The following is a 14,149-nucleotide window of genomic DNA, read 5'->3' on the forward strand; positions in this document are numbered from 1 at the left end:
ATATAGTTTCCCATTGCCCTTACACTTTCTTTAAAATTTCATCTATATCTCTTAGTCAATTACCATAATGCCATCATTTTTATTGCATTCTCCATCAAATTCTCTCTCTTTTCACTCCCCACTTTTTCAACTAATTTTGAGTGAAAAAACCATTTTACCTTTAATGCAAATTTAAGGCATTTTCTTCACATTTTCTTAAAATAACTTTAGCAAAAATCAACCAAAGGTATAAGAGCATAAATTAAATTACGTACCTCCATGTGGACGTTTTCAGCCAGTCGTGCGCTATTACAATGACTTCTAGCCACCCTTCGGCGGTGGTGGCCAGCTGCCGGCATTTAATGGGTGGGTGGGGGTGTTTTTGTTAATTTTTAATATTTTATTGGAAGGGTGTTTAGTAAATTAACAAATATAGGAGGGTGTTTTTGTTAATTTTCAAATCTTATCTTGTAATAACCACTCAAGTCAACTTTTTCAAAAATTATACCCAAAATAATAAAACAAACACATTCGAACAGTTTCAATCTTTTAAACCCTGTTAACCCGAAATTTGTTATAAAACCAAACCAAACCGCATGGGTCGGTTTGGTTCAATTCGGGTATTGGGGTTTTGCGTATATGCATACCCCTCATATAACCTATTACTAAATTCATCTTTATTCTATTTTTTAAAAAAAAAAAAAAATCTATTTAAACCCTATTTAATATCAAAAGTAGTCCTACTTAATTAGGTTTAATTGAGTTTTTATTTTATTTTATTTTATTTGCACCCCTTTCACTAATTTTAAATTTAATTAGGTTTTTTGTTTATACTATTTTTTCCCAATTTCAAAATTGAAACATATTTTTTCTTCTTTAGATTCAGATTCATCCCGTGGTTCATATTTTATGTGATTACTTTATTTATAGATAATCAAATACAAATATACTTGAAATTAAAAAAAAATGTTTGAATGGTTTAACAAAGTTAGAGTTAGAGTTTATGTAGATATAAAGGTTAAAATTTTTTTTAAAAAAAAAAAATAGAGTATGAATGTATTTAGAAATTATTATTATTAATTTTAATTATGGTTAAAGAAAATATTAAAAAGTGGGGATAATAATCAGTTTCATGGGCTAAAAATCACTTGCCCATGTTTATGGCCAGCCACACCAACCACATGGCCAATTGCCATTAAACTTATAATTCGGTCCAAGGGAAAAAAGAAAATGAATTGTTCAAAACTCTAAGCAGGCAGGGAAGTGATTTTTACCTTTTTAGCACTCATTATTTTTGTCTTTAGCTTCTATCTTCAAGTTTAACTGTTTAAGTGGGGATATAACCATAATTAAAAAAAAAACTATACTTCAAAGCTTTATGTTTGTAGTTATAAAAATTAAAGTAAATTCAAATTAATCAAGTAAAATATGAGATAAAACAAAACACCCAATATCAAAAATTCCTATTGATGAAATTTCGTATTTTATTGTTAATTCTAAAGTAAAAGTATGGAAGATGAAAAATTAATTGTTTTATCACAATTATACCCTTTCTTAAAATTGAAGAAAAATGACTTCCGCGGGGCTAATCCATATGAATAGAGTAGGAAGTGAAATCCTCTCTTGCATTTAATTCGGACTTAGAGGGTTAATAACCTTAACAGAAGACATACAATCATATAATGAAGTTTAAAGTTGAGAACAAAGCTTAGTTTATGTACTGTTTTTTCAAGATGTGTATATTAGACTTTGGTAGTTCTTGGGAATATGACGATAAAAAATGTACTTCATATATTTTTTGGAATAAGATTGGATAAACAAAATTGTTTGGGCCTCTAATAAATTAAGTTGATCAAAGAAAAACTTTGTATAATATAGATCGTCATAGGTGGAACTCGAATTTAAAGTTTGAGATTTTGTCCTTAGAAATGAGTTTTTCCAACTATCAATGATATCAAGAAAGAATTTTAATTCTTCCAAACATGATTATGAATATGAAGATGAGAATGAAAACATAATAAATTTGTTACAACAAAAAGGATGTAAACTTGAAAGATTAATTATTTTTAATTGAATATAAAATGAAAATAATTAAATAGATAGTATGTTGATAAAAATAAATGAAACCTATATGCTTTTGTAATTCCGTAACCAATCAGGGACTGTAAATAACCTTGTAACCAAACAAACCCTCTACAAACCCTAATCCCCACTCCTAACCTTCATATATAAACAGACTCATAACCAAAACCCTCAAACCGGTCTTTAGACTTTGAGAGCTAGAACAGAGAACGAAAATGCAAATCTTCGTGAAAACCCTAACGGGGAAGACCATAACCCTCGAGGTCGAATCAAGCGACACCATCGACAATGTCAAGGCTAAGATTCAAGACAAGGAAGGTACGTGTTTGAAAATCAAACGATGAATTTTCTATTTGTACTTGATTATGAATCGAGATCTGAAGGCTGTGAGTTTTTGTTGTAATTTCTTTCTTCAGGTATTCCTCCTGACCAGCAAAGACTGATTTTCGCCGGGAAGCAACTCGAGGATGGCCGTACTCTTGCCGATTACAATATCCAGAAGGGTTAGTCTTTTGTTTTTGAGGGAATTTTTTGGCTTTACTTGTATATTTGACTCTTAATTAGTGCAGATGATATTCAAGTAAAATGAGTATTAATTTATTTTTAATATTGGGAAATGATTATTAATTTGCTTCACTTTTCATTCTTTTTTTATTGAAGTTAAATAATCAATTAAGATTGTTTTGGTATGTTTGGATCTATAAGTTTTAATAAGATAATTGATGCTTAATTAATTAATGTGAATATTCATCTAAAATGGATGCTTAATAGGTTAGGTAGTTGTATAGAGTATTGGGAAGTTGTTTTTAGTTTGTTTTACTTTTAATGCCTAGTTTTAAGTGAAGCAAAAAACTAGATTATGAAACTTCAGTAACCATTGTAAATATGAAAATTGCTTTTGAGCTTGCTTGTTGTTTTACGTATGTTATGTAGGGGATTTTGTTAGAGTAGGTTGGTTTTCAGTATTTTGCTTTTAACCCTTTTGTTTGCAGCTAGTTAACTCACATAAATATTGATTTCGGTTGTTTCAGAATCAACTCTGCATCTGGTTCTGAGGCTTCGTGGTGGTATCATTGAGCCTTCTTTGATGGCTTTGGCTAGGAAGTACAACCAGGACAAGATGATCTGCCGAAAGTGAGTCTTGAGTGTTGTTATTTTCGTGATTAAAGATGAGTGATTGAATTTATTTATATTGTATTATGGTTTCATGTTACATGGTAATTATTTACAAATGTTAAATAATTCCTATCTGTTTTTCTTCTTCAAATACCTTGGTTGTCCTCTGATTTGTTTAAGGTAACAATCTATTTTTTATGTGTCTGGAATTATGCATACAATTTGTTTATTGTGGAGTTATCTTTTTATTGTAAAATTGTGGTTAATTACGTTTGACTTCTTGGAGCTAAGAGCTAGTGTTTGTGGTAGCCCAGCCTGTTACTGGATGGCAAGCCCTTTAATCATTGGGGTTAGCTATACCTAGGGGTCTTGTGTTTGAGTCGTGTGAGAGACAATTACTGGGTTTATTTGATTAGGGTTGCATATGGCTTTCTTCTTATTACTTGTTCTGTTGTAGAATACTCTCCTGCATTAATCTTATAACAGATAAGCAAACTTGCAATGTCTTTGGGCCAAGTTGTTGCAATATGAATCATTTTACCCTTTGTGGAAGAATTTTATTTCAGCTTTCACTTAATTGTGTCCAATTTTGGTGGAGATGTTGATTAATCCTCCCAAGGAAATTCTGTGATAATTTTTATAATCATGTAGATAACTATATTTTAAGTTGTTACCACATGGTTCCCTGGATGTTTGGGAGTTCTTTGTTGCTCTGTTTTGTTCCTGTTTTTCTTACATAACATTTATAAATGAATAATCCTCATTACTGTTTTTCTGTTAATTTGCAAATATTTGATATCTGATACTTAAAAGTTCTTGATGATTTATATTTGTAACAGATGTTATGCACGTCTGCACCCTCGCGCTGTGAACTGCAGGAAAAAGAAGTGTGGGCACAGCAACCAGGTAAATCTTACTTAAAAGTATTAGACCTTTTATATTGGACAGCTTTAAGCTCTGGTGGTGTCTCGACGGTTGATTTTTTCTTCTTTTAATCATTTAATCACTGTAATCTCTTGACATTTCCTATTTCTTTGTATTGCAGCTGAGGCCAAAGAAGAAGATCAAGTAGAGTGTTGATTCTGAAGGGATGCCACATGTTTTGTTGTGTTGCTGGATAATTTACTTAAATGATGTAGCATCAAAGAGTCGGCTACTAATGGAACGTTTAGAATTTGACTTTTGTTATGATATTCAAATGTTTTGAGATTTCTGTAGCTCATTACTCAGGTCTTATATGCTTTTGACATTGGTTCATTTTTGAATGTGTTGATGAAACCATCGTTTTCATACCCTGAGCAATATCTTGTGTTAGTATTATGGGCTTACCGCATTATGTTTTATTTTATACATATTCACTCAAGAATTTGTGGGCAAAGAAATCGGCTAGTTTCATTGCTTAAATCTGGCACAGTTGTGAGAAGACTGGTGTTTTAGGGATCTATCTTCCATGAAACCTTTTTTTTTTTAAGTTTTCTAAGCCCCACGTCTGCTTGTCACTTTATTGACATGTTTGATTTATCCTCGAGGTAGTAACTATGTTTATAAGTAACTTGGAACAATATTTGTGAAACGACTGAGTTAAACACTCACATGAAACTACAAATTCTAATGAAACGGCTGTCTTCATCACTGTTTTAAAGCCCGGCCTGATTGGTTTAGTCGGGATTTTGGAGCTTCATTGGGTCGGGTTAACATTTTCTCTACTCACCCAAAAATCAAAATCCTAGAATTTGGCACGACGGTTAACGAATAATTAAAGGTTAGGATGTTGGGGCTTTTTAAGATAAAATGTGGTGAGTGCGATGGTAGCGATGAAGTTGATTTTCGGTGAATGAATCGATTGAAAATCTAAAAAAACTAGTTACGGCAACAGTAAGCTTTTGTCAGTGATTGGTGAGGCTAACAAGGGTGGGGTGAGGTGGGTTTTGGTTGGGAGAAAGAGGAGAATATTTTTGGGGTGATGGGGAAGGTTCAAGGTTGTCAACGTCAGTGAGATCTGGCCTAGAATGTTGATGTCAACGTCAGTGAGATATGATAGAAATTGAACTGATTTCAACTAGATCTTGAGTAGAGTTTCTAGGGAATGGGCTTAAGGGACGATTAGGATTACATTTGGGGTGTCGTTGCGGCCAATTGGTGGGCGACCGATTTGTATTTGAGGTGTGTTTGCTAAATTTTAAATTTATAGGGACTGAACGAATTTTTAGAGATGTATTTGTTGAATTTTAAAAGTTTTATCACCCGGTTTGATTGTCTAGTCAAACCGGTCAACGCAAGACCCGACAACTTTGTCGAGTTTTACCCATGTTTGGTTGTTAAAACATTGGTCTTCATGCATCAGAAGAGAAATTTGCAACTTCTTTTCATAGTAAAAACTCATCCAGCAGGCATGGTAGCCTAGCTACTAGTATGCAAGTCATCATTCAATAAACATCCAGGTGAAAAAATTAAATAAAAACAAAGTGATTTACTTTTTGAAAAAAAAGCTTTAATAGGAAAATACTTATATTTTTTAAAATAATTTTAATTATTAATGGGGTTTACAAATAAGTTTGGTGGGCTTAAATAATAACTCCTTTCATTCTCTCATAATTTTCTGCATTTGTAAGCAGAATCATATAAACCTAGAAAATAAAACCCTTGTAATGATTGATTTAAAGCCTTTACATAGACCATGGTCTATTTTATCTTCCGACTCCAACATGGATCTCCTCAGCTGTTGCTTTTCTCCAGAATTTATCTGTACACAAATCAAAGTGATTTGGAATATCTTCACATTATGTTATGGCTGTTCTAGAAAAGCAATGTGAGGAAATAAGAGTCACCTTGTCTGGAATATGTTTTGAATCATTTTCCTGGGAGACTCACTTGCGGCCTTTTCTAACTGAAGCACTTCATCCGAGTTGAGGTGCCAGCCGAGAGCTCCCAAATTTTCTTCCACCTGTTTAACTGTCTTAACTCCAGGTATCGGAATGGTACCCTTACAGATGCACCAGTTTAATGCCACCTGATAACAAAATGAGTAACATCAGGCATGCAAAACAGGAAAAAAGAGAACTTATGGTTGAGAAACATGAGCATTACAAGTTGGGTGCCTCACTGACGATAATGAAGTTTGTTATGAAAGCAATGTCCTTAGTTAAAGTTTGCTTTTTAGAACCATTCTTAAGGTCAAACTTTGTTCTAAAATTGAGTTTTACAATGCCAATATAAATGCCATGAACAACAGCGGATGAGATCTATGGCAATACTGTAAGAGATGGAATGAGCCAATAGTGAAGTGTTATCAATTAAAAATAATTGGCAGCATGGAGAAAATGGCTGTACAACTAGAGATGGAATGCAACGACGGGATACCACAAATTGGAATTGATAGCTTTTTTGAAATGAAAATAGTTTCCATCATATATAGCAGCCATAAAACCCAGTGTAAAAGCCAATAACAACTGTCATAAAATTGAATGAAATCAAGAATACTGGTATACGATTTAATTTTTATTTAGTTATTGCGTATGCTGATATCTAATTGAAAAAAAAGGGTTTAACAAGCATAAAAGTGAAGCAATCAATAAAACAAAGTTCAAAAACAAATACCTGTGGTATGGTTTTGTGCCGTCTTTCTGCAATTTCTCTTAGAGAGCTCAATAAAGGCTCCAATCCGGGAACGATTTGTCTGAATAGCAGGGCCCTGATAGCAAGCAATATATCCTCTCATGACACAACCACAAGCAACTTAAACCAAAAAAAAAAGAAAGACAAAAATCTGTCAGCCATTCTACCACTTGTTAAATGTTATAGCCAATAGAAGCAATATACCGAGGTCCACTTGGAAGTCTAGAAGCTGTATATTTCCCAGTAAGCATTCCAAGTCCTAGAGGACTATAAGAAATCAAGCGGATGCCGAGAGAGTTGCATATATTTTTTATCTCCAGCTGATCGTCTCCCACACTTAGCAATGAAAATTGCACCTGAAATTAGGTTCTCCTTAGATGTAAGATATACTTTTACAATTAACCACTAAAAAGAAAAATGTTGCTAATAACAAGCAATGTAGATACAGCATTACAACCATAAATAGTATGGTAATTTAGAGCCTTTGTTTTCATATCATATTTGAGACACAAGAGACAGTAAGATATTATAATTCAATCGGACTGTAGTAACTAGCCATATTCAGTAAACTTAGTGCTACCATTTATGCAGAGTCTAGCAAAATAACATTCTGTTTTGTGTATGGGTCCTAAAAGAAGTCAAGCCAACATGTCCAGTGAAAGTCACGCCATCCTAATCTTGATGACATTGCATAAACTTATTACCTGAGCTGAGCAGAGAGGAACTCCTCGGGCTTTGAGGTAATCGTGTATCTTCACAAGCTGTCTTGGTCCATAATTGCTCACCCCAACTGCTTTAACTAAACCCTACACATGACCATTTGCTTGAGTTTAACAAATTAAATTATAATTCTGCAACATTATTTAATAGGGCATTAGGGATAGCTTAAAAATTCAGATGCTTCCTAAACAAAGGAAAACGAAACAAACTTTTTTGGGTATTTAAACAAATTTATTTCAACCTACTATATGAGGAATATTCATAACCAATGGTAATTGATAGAAATCATCTGTTAAATGATGAGCATTTAAACATAAAGAACGGTAACCTTCTCGTACATTGCCACCAAACCATCCCAAAGAGCTAACTCTTGTGCTGGTGCATAATTCGCAGTAGACCAGTGTAACTGCCCTATCCCAATTTGTTCAATTTGCAGCCGATCACGGGAAGCCCTAGAAAACCAATCTTCATCAAATTCTACAATCAATGAAATGGCCAAGGCTAGTGAATACCGTCTTTGGTTATATTTTCTTTTTTTGCAGAGGTGGAACAATTATTTCATAAATTAAAAGTCAAAAGAGAATGAACCACACACTATTTAAGCATCAAAACATCAAATTGAGCAAAACATACCTGCAAGCTTTAACAAACTGCCCTGGTGTCAGACGCCAAGGATATGCAGCAAACTTAGTAGCAATCACAATGTCATCTTGTATCCGCTTTTGCCCTGAGAATACAATCATATGTAAGCTTGATGACCAAAAACACCTATTACATACAACAATAATATTATATTGTTAAATAAGCAGAAATTTGCTTATCATTGCCAATCAGTCGTTTATTCAGGAGATCAAATGAATGTTAGATTATTCTCAGTTATCTTCATAGCTTCACAGACAGAATTCAACCAGAGTGACTCATAAAAGTAGTGTGAAAATCTTTCTCACTTGACAAGTTGCTATTAATCATTTCACTTGAGGATCATTTCACATGGGTAAATAATAACTATTTTAACATCTTGTTAAAATCAAACAATTTGGCATAGAATCAAGCATACTTATCTGGTTCAGCAAGTTGCATCTCCGTATTAAATGATCATAACTTCATTCGAAGGTTAAACGACCGGATAAGATTGACCTGATACAAAAGCTTAAGCAACAGGTGGAAACTGAATTTTTTTTCCCATCTTGGTTCTAATAAGGCCGTAGAACATTAAATTACTTCAACATTGAGCAATAAGGAATTAATTCAACCAAATTAAATCAACTATACCACTTGCCAATTACATTTCAATTACTAACTATTCATAAGATAATTCAAAGTTTAGATATGTACAATTTGTCAAATGGCTAAGAGCAGAAAGAACAACAAAATTAATAGAGATGGATCTTTTAACTTAAATTGGAACATAAATTTATGGCTAGCTAACGGATATGAGATGAAAGTTGGAGGAGGTCATTTTCATTGCCTTCTCATTAACCCTTAAACCATTGGATTGTAACAGATCAACCACTGAAAATTTGCGTCAATAGTTTAAGTGAAAAATCTCATCCCAAAATAATATAGTATCTGCCTAATTTGGATAAAAATATTTTTTAACGGTCAGCGATGTGCAAAAAAGCCTATACTTGAGTTCACATTAGCACATAGTTTTAAAATTGCAGCTTTAGTCTAGTGTACATTTTTACAAAAATAACAAATAAATGAAACAAACACCAACCCTGAATATCGGTGATGAATTTGCCAAGAAGTTTTTCGCTTTTTCCATTTAGCCTGCCAGTCCCATAAGAATCAGCAGTATCAAAGAGATTGATACCATTCTCAACAGCTAAGTTAAAGGTTTGTTGAAGCTGAGCGTCCATGGACTCTTCATACCCCCAAAGAAACTGGTTGCCCCATGCCCACGTCCCAAACCCCATTGGAGACACAGTCATTGGTCCCATCTTCACCTGCCCATCACACCAAATTATACTCTTTAACATGCCTTGTGCTTGTTTCAGAGAGAGAGAAAGAAAGAAAAGAAAAGAAAGAACCTTTTGCCATGGCCAAAACAGAGGAAGTTTGGGAGGCTTGAAGGGTGTGGAGGAAGAAGATGAATTGATAGTAAAGTTGAGAGTTGGAGTTGAGGTAGTGAAAGAGAAACCCATTTTACTCTTCAACTATTTTCTCATTCACAAAACATTAGTCTAGTCTTGGTTTCATTTTCTTACTGGTTTTGTGGTGAGAATTCATTCTCACCCGTTTTCAATCGTTAATGGATAAATAATTAATGAAGTCTGGAAATTATCGTATTATATTAACTTAAATTAAGATATAAATTCTTAATTATTATTTATTACCATACAATATATTAAGGGCGAAATTTGAAATCTTTAAAAATAACCCTTTTATCTTTTTACCTCCCGAAATAGTGCCCCCTTGAAAGAAATTCGTTTAATTACTATTTTTTGTATTTCACTTTTTATAAAATGCTATATATTTTTTTTTCACTTTATTTAAAAAAATCATAATTCGAATAAATGTCTTTACTTTACTTAGAATTAATAATTGACATCTCAAGAGTTACTAAAACAAAATTAAAAAATCTCTGTTTTTGAATATTATATTTTTATAATATAAATACATAAATAATTATCATCTATGTAACATTATTTAAATATTAAAATTCTTGTGGTGCTCTCTTTCTCTTTCAGTTAGTTACTATATATATATATACTTGATGTTTAAAGTTACAGCTTTTAGATTTTAAATTATGAAAATTTGTGTTGCTTTTGCTATTAATCAACATACTTAATACCGTGGTTGATAATTTATAAAAACTGAATAGATTAAATTAGACATAAACTAACAATATCCATATATATGAAGATGATATTAAAAGTGAATAACAGTGTTATTAGTTTTCTATAATAAAAAAATTCTGCCCAAGTTTTTTTTTTAATAAAAATATTGCATACTTGTAGTTATAAGCATGAAATAGATTTTTAAATTAATTTATTTTGAAAATCCATTTTATGTTATTAAAACTGAGTAATAGTGTTATTATTTTTCTATAATATAATAATAAAATTCTGTACTTAAATGTGATATTGGCCAAGGTTTTTTTTTTTATAAAACCATATTTGTAAATTGTAATTGTAAGAAATAAGAATGAAACAGTTTAAAATTATTTTAGTGTAGTCTGAAAGAAAGATATTTTAATGAATAAATAAAATTATGACAGCTGTGGGATTTGAACCCACGCCCTTTCGGACCAGAGCCTAAATCTGGCGCCTTAGACCACTCGGCCAAACTGTCTTTAGAGTTTTGTAAACTCCAAAATATATTATTAATATTTAATAGAACAAAATTGGCTCTCTTCCCATCCCCTCGAGAGTGAAATTCCCTACCGCTTTCCTAGAGAACTTATAAGCCTAGTTAGTAAATACGGGTACGGCAAAAAAATGGTACGGAAATTTTACGGGTATAATACGGCAAACAGTAAAAAATACGTTTATAAAAATTCGGTCATAAAATTCGGATACGGAAAAAATACGATACGGGTATATACGGGTTTAATACGGTATATTATCAATAATACATTTTGAAAAATACGGTAATATTAATCCTAGTTTTGATATTTTTATGGACTAATTATTAATGTATCTCAGCATTGACTTAAATTAAATCTTTTGCTTTTGCTTTTGCCTATGGTAACGTTAATTTTTTCTTTGCCTTAACAAATTCCCAGGCCCATGTCTTGTTCTATCCCACCCCATGTCTTGTTCTATCCCACCAATAGAAAATATATATACATTTTTTTGTTTTGTTTATGCAATAGAATTATAAAACGCAATCTACAGTTACAGTGTTGAGTGTTGAAATCCACCACAAACACAAATTAAACACCCGTGACCCATCTTGAAAACCCCCCTCTCTCTCTCTTCTTCAATCAAATCATCTCTCAGTGTCTCACGGTCTCACCCACAAAGCCAACTGCTTCTTCCAGAGTTCCAACAATGGCATCTGCTTTACAGGTTATTTTTTCTGCCAATACTTTCCTTTCTTTAAACTTATTCTTCTCCCCCAAACAAAAACACAAACCCGTTAAAACCCTCAACCAGTTCGCCTTCCACAAATTTATTCTTCTCCCCCAAACACAAACACAAACCCGTTAAAATCTCAACCAGTTCGCCGTCCGAGCTGAGGAAGGAGAAGTATTGGCAGAAAAGCTGAAAACGTCGAAGATCTGAGGAAAAAAAGCTGAAAATGTCATCCATCGCAGAACTGAGGAAGGAGAAGAACTGAAGAAGAGAAGAGATACCGTGTAATTTTGAATTAAACCCCCTAAAACGACGTCGTTTTGGGGTGAGCAATAGGTCTTTTTTTTTTTTTTTTTGCAATAATACGCGAATAATTCACGAATTATACGCGTATAATTCGCGAATTATACGGGTATTCATATTATACGCGTATAATTCGGCAATTTTTATAACATACGTTAAAACGCGTTTTATACGCGAATTATACGGCTGAGCGTATAATTCGCGTATAAAACGCGTATTTACTAACTAGGCTTATAAGTCACCTGACAACCCAAATAGCGTCAATACGACATTCGTCTAAATCAACAAAAGTCAACATAACGAGGGTGTTTATTAGGGATGTGCAAAAAAAACTGGTCGGAGTCGAAATCGATGGATACCCGGGTTCCCGCCATTAGCAGAGATTAAACCTTAACAAAAAATAATATAAGAAAATAATGGTCATGTTTGGTTCATTATTCCTGTCCATATTCCCAACCCTATTCTCCAAATAATTTTTGGCACATTATTCTAGAAATATTACTCAATTTTTTTTAATTACTTTTAGACCCTATAAGGTTATTAATTTCATTAAATACCTCCTAAAAAAAAAGTTTTCTGGCAACCACCATCGGTGGTAGCCGGAATCTTCCACAACGGTGAATTACCGACCGGAGATAGTTGGTAATTCACCGATCTGGCCGAAAGTGACGGCCAAAGAAACGGTCGTCGTTGAGGGTCAACGATGGCTATATCTTTGGCCATCGCTGACGATCAAAGATGGCCATCGTTTTGGCCTTTTCCGGCCGTTGACTGCCATAGCAGGCCGTAGATTTGGCCGAAAAAGGCCATAATGATGCGTTACGACATAGATCTGACCGGTTTGTGTCGTAACGCGATTTTTCAGCCAGATTTCGACGGTGGTGGCGGGAATCTGGCATTGCAGATGATAGGGGTATTTTTGTCATTTTATATGTTGGGGTGTTTAATTAAATTAGTAAACCTATGGGCTTTTTTATAAATTTTTAAATTTTATCTCGTAATACTCCCCTATTTAACTATCCAATATTATTCCCAAAATTCTATTCAAAATAATGAACCAAACGTACCCAATATCTAAGTTTAAAGACATTTGCCAACTTCCCCATCATTTAGCGGAGATTAAACTCCTAAATGCATAGAAGAGAAACTTGGCTTGGGCTTTAAGGATAAATCCATTCCCAATTTTCTAGAACAAAATTACAGTTGTCAATTTGATATAGTTTAGGGACAATGAAAGAGATTGCATAAACCCTAAGGGGTTGGTCTGATAGTAAAAAATGTTTGCTTATTTCATTATTTTTTTTGGTTCGAACCACCTTGAGGCTACTTATCCCATTTGTGGCTTACCTTGAAGCATTGAGTTTGTAGGGTATTCAATGGACTTTGAGTCTCAGGGATTAGTTGAGGTCAGCTTGCAGCCCTGGCACCTAAATCTTCTCAAAAAAAAAAAAAAAAAAAAAAAATATTAGACTTGTAGGGTGTTCAATAGGTCTCGGGTTCTGAAAATTAGTTGAGGTCAGTTTGCACCTCGGTCATTAAAAAAAAAAAATAAAAAAATAAATAAATGATAGATACATAGTTATTATTTATGAAATAATTTAAAGTACCAGTTGGAATTATTATTTATTATAATTTTAACATGTGTCGTTGACTCGAGAGTTGTGAGTTACTTAAATAGTATTTTCTTATTCAAATGTTATTCTTCATCCATGCTTATTCAAGTGTTTACTTTTTTTTTTTTTCTCCTAATTGATCTCTTGAAGCAAATAAAGTGGGATGACTGATTCATTATCAAAGCTTAGTCTTTAATTATTTTAATTTTTGGGTTTTTCATAAAAAATAACAGGGGCATAACTACACAGCAAAATTAATTTGTTTATAAATTTATTGTTTCTAGCTAATAATTATCACATTACTAAAAATTATTGAATTTTAGATACTTTAAAAATGTTATATTTACATGTTTTTGTGAAAAACTAACATGTAAATTAGAATCACCTTCTAGATTTATACATAAATGTACAAGAAAACTTAGGTAAAGCTAACACCATTTTGTCGTATATAAAAAAAAAATTGTACAAATAAGGAAGTAAACAAGTTAGCTATGAGTCAAATTTTATTACCTTATATTAGTTCAATTATCATTACTAGGGATGGACAAGGGCCAGGCGAGGCCGAGGACCCCTGTCTCTAGCCTCGACCTAAAAGCCCAAGGGTATCATATATATTATAATAAATTATAAATAAATAGCTACCATAATATATTATAATAAATTCTAAATAAATAGTTTCCATTATATAACAAGGGCAAT

The 14,149-nt window shown here is 32.8% G+C and overlaps 2 protein-coding genes and 1 non-coding gene across 4 annotated transcripts; 1 reads left to right on the top strand and 2 right to left on the bottom strand.

Annotated features, from left to right (window-relative positions):
* Positions 1 to 2,243: 2,243 nt before the first annotated feature.
* On the top strand, positions 2,244 to 4,264 carry LOC116116539 (ubiquitin-60S ribosomal protein L40). The gene is made up of 5 exons (XM_031402599.1): positions 2,244 to 2,379; positions 2,478 to 2,564; positions 3,093 to 3,195; positions 4,017 to 4,083; positions 4,223 to 4,264. The coding sequence occupies exons 1-5, from the start codon at positions 2,277 to 2,279 to the stop codon at positions 4,247 to 4,249; spliced, it is 387 nt and encodes a 128-aa protein (XP_031258459.1). The 5' UTR covers positions 2,244 to 2,276; the 3' UTR covers positions 4,250 to 4,264.
* Positions 4,265 to 5,694: 1,430 nt separating this feature from the next.
* LOC116116535 (pyridoxal reductase, chloroplastic) lies at positions 5,695 to 9,738 on the bottom strand. 2 transcript variants are annotated; one of them, XM_031402595.1, is made up of 9 exons: positions 9,546 to 9,738; positions 9,233 to 9,461; positions 8,146 to 8,239; positions 7,841 to 7,964; positions 7,497 to 7,598; positions 6,997 to 7,148; positions 6,775 to 6,868; positions 6,006 to 6,187; positions 5,695 to 5,920 (listed from the first exon to the last, which is right to left on the bottom strand). In XM_031402595.1, the coding sequence occupies exons 1-9, from the start codon at positions 9,657 to 9,659 to the stop codon at positions 5,917 to 5,919; spliced, it is 1,095 nt and encodes a 364-aa protein (XP_031258455.1). In that variant the 5' UTR covers positions 9,660 to 9,738; the 3' UTR covers positions 5,695 to 5,916. The 2 variants fall into 2 exon arrangements, with proteins under 2 accessions (XP_031258455.1, XP_031258456.1); XM_031402596.1 differs by lacking the exon at positions 5,695 to 5,920 and having other exon boundaries at positions 6,002 to 6,187.
* A 991-nt stretch (positions 9,739 to 10,729) lies between these two features.
* TRNAL-UAG lies at positions 10,730 to 10,809 on the bottom strand. The gene has a single exon. It is a non-coding gene; the product is annotated as a tRNA-Leu (tRNA).
* Positions 10,810 to 14,149: the final 3,340 nt, after the last annotated feature.

Source organism: Pistacia vera, unplaced genomic scaffold (genome assembly GCF_008641045.1).
Source record: "Pistacia vera cultivar Batoury unplaced genomic scaffold, PisVer_v2 Contig78, whole genome shotgun sequence".
Classification (NCBI taxonomy): Eukaryota; Viridiplantae; Streptophyta; class Magnoliopsida; order Sapindales; family Anacardiaceae; genus Pistacia; species Pistacia vera.